General features: G+C 53.4%; 1 protein-coding gene across 1 annotated transcript in view; it reads right to left on the bottom strand.

Moving 5' to 3' along the window:
• Positions 1-239: 239 nt before the first annotated feature.
• DUOX1 (dual oxidase 1) overlaps positions 240-7,537 on the bottom strand; it is a 32,198-nt gene continuing 24,900 nt past the window's right edge. Inside the window, exons 31-36 of the mRNA NM_001003122.2 lie at positions 4,343-4,496; positions 3,707-3,939; positions 3,282-3,440; positions 2,058-2,213; positions 1,687-1,815; positions 240-1,010 (exon numbers count right to left, since the gene is read on the bottom strand). Coding sequence (NP_001003122.1) covers positions 888-1,010; positions 1,687-1,815; positions 2,058-2,213; positions 3,282-3,440; positions 3,707-3,939; positions 4,343-4,496 — 954 coding nt within the window. The 3' untranslated portion in view covers positions 240-887. The remainder of the gene's footprint in view (positions 1,011-1,686; positions 1,816-2,057; positions 2,214-3,281; positions 3,441-3,706; positions 3,940-4,342; positions 4,497-7,537) is intronic.

The raw sequence follows: 7,537 nt of genomic DNA, 5'->3' as shown, positions 1-7,537 counted from the left end.
TCTCTCTCTGCCCTTCAGAAGCCCCACGCTAGCTATTCTGAGAGGCCCTGGGTCAAGAAGGGTACTCCTGAGCTGGGAAAGGGGTCTCCAGTGAACGTACTTGGCCTTGGGCCAGTTCCTTTAGTAGTAGACGCTGCCGAATGCAGAGGGCTGTCTGCACCAGCCGTTAGCTGGCTGGATGACTAACTTCCTCTGCCAGTACCTATCCCCATCCTGGGGCAGAATAAAGAAACCCAGAGGGCAGAAAAGTGGTTTATTTATAAAGGAGACTACTGCAGTAGGGAGAGAAGGCCTGAGAGCACTACAAAGAGATATCAGGCCAGATTCTGACTACAGTACACGTTTAAGAACCCGGGAGAGGAGATCAATTGTGCTGTTAGACTAGGAGGCTGAAGGGGTTCCTGTAAATTTCTCTCTGCAGGTCTAGCCTCTGCCCCGCCCAAGGCATTTGCCAGCCCTTTTGACAGTGGGGAGCCTAGAGAAGGGGGAGGCTTGGGGGGAGAGGTTCCAAAATGCCAGCATCTGTGCTCCCACTTCACCCTTAGGCTCACAGTCCCCTGTACACATGCACACAGCTGACACATGTCAGCTCCAGTCTTTTGAGGGTTTTTCTTAGTTTGGAAGAAGAGGTGTCCCTTTGCCCCAAAGTAATAATAGCTCTCCTACCTGCTATTTCCCAGACAGTGCCTCCCATTTCTCCAGGCTGAGACAGTCTGAACTTGGGGGTCTCTGAACCCATATGGGGTGACTGACCATGGTCACTCGGACCAAAGTTGGGAGCTAGGAATGGGGAGAAGGCTGAGGAAGCCAGAAACAGGAAGTACAGAGTAAGGTGCGGGTCCAGACCTGCTCAGTGGGACAGTGGGAAGAGCCCTTGGACAGGAGGCCTAGAAGTTCTCATAATGGTGGGAGAAGTGAGTCCGGTCCTGCCTATTGATGAGCTGACAGGCCTTTTCCACATTCTTGGTCATGCCAGGGGGGCCACAGCTAAACACCCCAATCTTCCGGACCTGTTGGGGGAGGAAAATGTGAAGGCTAGCTCAGTGCTCATGTTGAAGGCCAGCAAGAGTCCTTGGTGAGGGCTCCTTCCATGTTTCTGATAAAGGTTTGCCTCATACCATGTGTGGTGAGTGCAGGCTGGGCATTTTTAAGTCTAGCTCAGTTTTGGTGGATTTGCTCTGTGTGGGTCTAACCTCCACCTCCTCCAAGGCATTTGTCAGCTTCATGTACATGATCAGTGTTTCTGCTAGGGGCTGGGTTAATCAATGTGCAAGTTAAAGGCTAGCTTAGTGTCTCTCTGAGGGCTAGGTCATTATTTATGAGTAGAGGCTAGCTGAATGTTCATGGTAAAGATCAGCTCAGTGTCCAGGGTGAGGGCTGGCTCAGCGTTAATGGTAAGAGTAGCTCTGAGTTTATGGTAAGGACTAGCTCAATCACTGAGCTGTTCCTTCTGGATAGGCATCATGGCTTTAGAAGTGGCAAGTCCCTGTCCCCTGCCTCCGACCCTTCACCCCTCAGAGTGACCCCTACTTTTTTTTTTTTTTACATTCTGTTACCCCCACTTATCACCCAGATGATGAGTTCTCATCAGCAGTCAGTTCCTTCCCTCATGGAGCTGGGTTGGGAAGTTTGCTCAGACCTCAGATGATAAAGACTAGGAGAACCTTGATATGGGGTGGGGCTGACCTGTGGGTGGACCTCCTGCAGGGACTTGAAGAATGGCTCGAAGGGAGGGCGGCCGAAGTGGGTGATGGAGCGTAGGCCCGTGAACAGGCTCCGGTTCAGCACCTTCTGGAAGTGCCGCTCACAAATGTACTGGGGGCAGAGGGGCAGGTCAGGTCAAGGATAGTCAGGGTCAGTGCCTAACCCAAGCCAGCCTGCAGCCCAGGAGACAGAGACTGGGGTGGAGAGGGGGCTAGGGGCTGAGGGTCAAGACCACCACTTCTGTGCCTCCTGCCATCTGAAGCTGGCTGTCCACCCACCTGCCTTGGTCATTTGCCTCACCCTGCCACTCCATATACCCACCTACCCACCTTGCCTGGCCAGCCCTGACATACCAACATGGTGGTCCTGAGGTCAAACTTCTCAGCCAGCTGGGTGATGTAGATGTGCACAGACACCAGGTCCTGACAGTCATTCTCCTCTACCTCCCGGATGATGTCAGCCAGCCACTCAAACTGCCGCTGGGTTCGTGTCACCCAGATGAAGTAGATCTGGGGACACATGGCTGGAGCTTAGGACCTGGCTCATATCAGGCTCCTTATATCGCAAGGATCTCCAAAGCAATAGAACTCTCCTGGCCTTGGTCACCTTGTGCCTCTCCCCAGGCACCCTGGGGAGATGGAGTATTGTGGGGTGATAGGACCAGGCTCTGGGGCAGGAGATGGAGTTGCCCCAGGGCATGCAGAGGTAAAAGGGAGTGATAACCTGGGATGATGAAAAAGGAGCTCATTTGTCAAGTGAACTGACGGTCTAATGGGGTGGGAAGCAGCTTTTTCACACTGAGCCTGCCCTGCCATTCCCTCCAATAGGCCCTCCTCAGGCTGCTAGGCTCCCAACCAACCTTAGCCCAGAGGGATAGGGTTCCACTAGGGGGCACATCACAGAACAACCTTAGGGAGGACCCAGCTGGCTGCTTGGAGCAGATGGGAATGGGCTAAAGAGAGACCAGGAGAATGGAAGCTGCCATGGAAGGACCCATCTCCAACTTCTGAAGAGGATGAAGCGGGGCTGTGTGGGTTAAGAAACAGAGGTAGAGGTGCCACGGACGGAGGAGCAAGGGAGCTGCCTGTCACCCCCTGAATGCTAACAGTTTATGGGCTGGGCCTCTGCCTGCTGCGTTCCTGTGCCCCTGACTCACCTGCCAGGCCCAGAGAGACAAGCAGGGGCCTGCTACCAGGTCCAGACTGGGGTGAAGGGACCTGGTACAGAGGGGGCCTCAGGGCCTGGGCTGTGTTCCTGGAAACGACCCAGCCCACCAGCCCTGCCTTGCCACCTCCCCTCTTCTTCCTCTTGAAAACAGTTTAATTTTTGCCCCACCCCAAGTGTTCCCTTCCTTCTCCCAACCTGACAATGCTTCCTTCCTCTGTAAGAGGGAATGGGTTCCTTTACCCCTTTCCAACTCTGTTCTTTAGGGTCTGAGGATACCCTGATCCTTCTGGGGTCAAGCCAACTTGGCCTTGCCCATGTCAGGCCAAGAACAGAGGCAGGAGAGACAGGCAGAGATGGACACAGTGATAGGGAGCAGGGGTCATGGGCTGGCAGGAGGAGAAGACACTCACCTTCTTACAGAACACTTGGCAGCTGACTGATGACTTGAAGACCAGGTCTTTGAGGATGGAGGCAAAGGGGGTGACCCCAATGCCCCCTCCCACCAGCACTGATACCTCAAACTTATGCCACTCCTGGTGACCCTCTCCAAATGGTCCATCAAGGTACAGCTGCAAGAGGAGGAGTGGGTTTGAGTTAAGCTCCACCACCACAATAGTTCTGAAGCTAGAAATGGGAGGCAGGGAAAGGGCAGATATGCTTATGGAATGAAGAGAAAAGGGTGTACCGTGTTATTACGTGGTATTACCTGGAAAGACCAGTCTCTGGATTGGGAGTGGCGGGGGGGAGGAACACACTGGGGAGTCTGGGGCTGCAAGACTAAGGCCTGCTGAGTGGATGTGGGGGCATGTAGCACATCTGGCCTGGGTTTGGTCACCTTTGGGTATTTGGCACAGCCATCTCCTGTTGGAGGTGAGTAGATCTCCCTGAGACGAGTGGTCCAAGGCCCTGCTGCCCGGATGTGCAGGCTGAGTGTGTCCTCATGGGGTGCAGAAGTCAGTGTGAAGGGGTGGTACTCAGTGGTGCCCAGAGCCAGGCAGGCAATCTGCACCCACTGTCCCGACTTATATTCAAAGCCTTGGGGCCGCTGGAACTGCAGGTGGGTCACGCCTGGGGAAAGGAAATGGGCAGGAGGCTGCTGTCCAGGACTCAGCAACACTGTGGCCTCCAGAAAATTCCCCCACCTGCAGTCTCAGCTCTCCTTCTGGAATATGGCAAGGCCTCTCCCCATCAGAAGGCATTACCCCCCCTTGGGCCATGTTCCCCTTGAGGAGAGGCAATGCAGCACTGGTGGTGGTAGTCAGCAGGGAAAGGAATCTGGCCCGGGGTTCCTCCTCTCTCTGTTGTGAAAGAGACTCAGGTCCTCTGACAAAGCTCCTTCATCGCTGCCATTTCAGGGCCATTGCCAACTCCAATAGCCAAGTCAGGGGATTGCAAGATCCAAGCTCTGTCCCCGCCCTGTCGCCTTTCTCAGTACCACCCAGCTGGTCCCTGACTGCCTATGGGCTGGTACCTGAGGGCAGCAACTCTGCCTTCACCACGCTGATCTCCACCTTCTTCCGGCTCAGGCTCACCAGCTTGTCCCCCACATAGATTAGTGCCGGGACCAGGAAGAAGATGTGGAAACGGGGCAGCTGGATGAGGCCAAAGCTGCCATGGATGATGAGCTGGACAGAGTAAAGAATACAGCTCAGACCAAGCCATACCCACAACAGTGTCTGTGGCCAGCTCGGGCTTTAGCCTTTTACAACCTCCACACCCCCCACCCCATCCCCATGGGCACACTCCATCCCCACCTCTCTGTGTACCATGCTCCTTCCAGGTTCCCAAATCTAACCACTCCCAACCCCAACCCCATCCTGCAGAGCATCCATGACAAGTGAGACTATTTGCGTCTTCCTGGCACCATCCTAAACCAGCCACTTCGACTCTCACCTGTTCTCCTGCAGTAGCCTCCTAGCTGATCTTTTGGGTTGCCCCATTGTGACCCATTCTCTTCCGGGCAGCCAGTGTGACTTTTTCAAGTTCATTTTATCCTGCCATCCCAGCTTAACCAGCCTTAGTAGACTTCCCATTATACCATAAGGCCTTGAGATGCTCTAGCCTCTGCCTGCCAGTGTATCCCCTTTCCTGTTCTTCAAACATGGCAAGTCCTTTCTGCTTCAGGACCTTGGCACCTGCTGTTCCCTCTCCCAGGAATGCCTCCTCCCAGGTTCTTCCCCTGGCTACCTCTGTCTCATTTTTCAGGCCTCAGCAGAAACGCCACCTCGTCAGGCCTTCCCTTGGTCTTCTGTTTTATCTCCCAGTTAACTCCCATCAGAGCACTTGTCATCATCCACACTAATGTTTTTTCATTCATTAACATGTTTCTGTTGTTTTCCCCACTGGACTGGGGGTGGGGTCCTTTATTTTTTTTATTTAAAAATTTTTTTGCCACCATACTGTCAGCTCTTAGAAGTTGCTGCCTGGTACATAGCAGGCACTTACTAACGGTTGAGTAAGAGGAGTTCCTCCAATTTATCCCTTTGGAGACTAACACCTAACCAGTTCCCCATTTTCCAGAAATAACTGACAGGTATTGTCCAGCTCTGATCCTTTCCCCAACAAGCTGATCTAACATGGTCAGATACCATTGCCCCCATTCTTCCCATTTGCTTGCTCCTAAGTCTGGTCAGTCTGGCTCCTGCCTCCACCTCTTCTCAGGACCTGCTCGCTGGGAGCTCACCCGCCCCATGAATGGCGAGACCCCAAGGTTTCCTTTCATTTGCTCCAATGGTTGGCAGTCTGTGGTACTAGCAACTGCCGGCTCCTTGCCACTTGGGTGACAGTGCTGTGCTGGTTCTCTCAGGACACTCACTTTCCACCTCCTCCACCAGCGATCTGTTCCTTCTCCCAGCCCTGATCCTGCATGTTGCCTAAACCTGCTTTTCTCACTCTCTGCTCTCTTCTGTCTATGATCTCCCATATGGCACGTCCCCTCCACTGAGCCACAGCCCTTCAGCTGCCCCTGCAGCCCACATGGGTCCACCATGTCCTGTCAGCACCTAATAACCTGAGACCAGCCACAGCTAGGCCTGTCCCCATTGTGCCCTGAATATTCTCTCATCATTTCTGCCTCTGCACCAGGGCTCATGCCCTTTCTTCTACCTGGAATGCTCTTCAGATTCCACTGTGCCCTTTCAAATCTTAGCCTCTCCTTAAGGCTTGGCTCAAGTCCCATCTTCTCCCCAAAGTCTTCCCTAACCAGTTTGGCCCAAATGAAACTCCCTTCAGTGAGCTACTGTAACTCACTGTTTGGAATGCTCAACTCAGCAATTAATCCTATATTGTCTGCTCATTCTGATCACTTCAGGTGCATGGCACTTATCTGCAGCATATCCTAAATTCTTGAGGGCAGGGCTTAAAGTCTCCTACTTCCTCCACTGGGTCTAGCACCAAACTAGTACGTACTAGACCCTTCAACAGATAACTGTTAAACTGAACTCTGGCTCCTCATTCAGCTCTCCCTTTCCCCTCCTGAGCCTTTGCCCACAGAACTAACTGAAACCTCTCTGGGCTCTTCTCTAACTGGCTCTGGTTGCCCCCAGCTCCTCTTTCATTATGGAACCCACGCCCTCCCCCTCAGGCTTTCGGAGGATCTAACTAGGCTGAGAACAATGTCAGGGTGACCTCATACTCCTCTGTTTATACATCCCATTTGGTGTTGGCTCTACATTTAAACCACAAAGCTGCTGCAGACTCATGGTTGGCTGAGGAGCCAGGGGAGCTGCCGCCAGCTCAGCTTCTGCTGTGCTAGCCCTGCCCTCTTCTGCCTGGATCAGGATTCTGGACATCCTTCTTCAGGGTTGGCTCCATGCAGGGGTCCTTTACTTGTAGCTTCTCTTTCTGCCTGAAGTCAAGTGGCCATAGCAGGGATAAATGGGAAGGAAACTGGTGTTTTGGCCCCGATATCCAACACCACCCCCCAACCCCCCACCCCAACCCCCCACCCCAACCCCCAACCCCCACTCCCGCTCCAGGTGAGACTCTCCCTAGCTGCCAGGGCTAAGACTGCTCAGCAGAGAGGGTCCTGCACCTTTCTGAGCTGCTGACTTCCCTACTGGCAAGAAGGGTGACTCTGAATCCCAGGACAAGTCAGAAAGAGGTCTTGGTCTCAGGGAAGCAGTTTGGCTACTCTTCTGGGTCTCTCATCCAGTTCAAAGAAGCTGTTTTTTTTTTTCCCCCAGGATCAAGAATATCATCTCCACCCCAACAGAAACAGTAACCTGGAATGGTAGGGCTCCACCCTAGAAAGGGTGGGTAGGGAGGGATCACTTAGCCACAGCTTCCAAAGAAGGCAGAGATTTCTTTGGAAACAAACATCAATTCTATGAAACAACCTAAGTCAAGGCTGGGTACTCATCTAGAATTGTGAAGTGCTGAGCCTCGAGCAACATGGAAACAGACCCTCTGATCAGTGAGGAGAACCGCATCTGGGAGGAGGCAGGGCAGCCCACAGGTGCTGGCCTGACCCAGGCAATGATAGACTCTCTCCCTCTGTCTCAGGACAAGGGAGATCCCTGTGTGTAGTTCAGCCTGGAGCCAGGTAGCAGATGGCAACCATCTGGGCTCTGCACGTCTTGAAAGCTGGCAGCCAAGCTATCATCAGTGGGGACACTGGGGCCTTGGGACTTAGTATGGCTTCTCAGCAAGACCTTTGGGGTGTCCT

Source organism: Canis lupus, chromosome 30 (assembly GCF_011100685.1).
Source record: "Canis lupus familiaris isolate Mischka breed German Shepherd chromosome 30, alternate assembly UU_Cfam_GSD_1.0, whole genome shotgun sequence".
Taxonomy (NCBI): Eukaryota; Metazoa; Chordata; class Mammalia; order Carnivora; family Canidae; genus Canis; species Canis lupus.
Note: the sequence above shows the minus strand (reverse complement) of the source record. Positions and strands in the feature narration are given on the sequence as shown.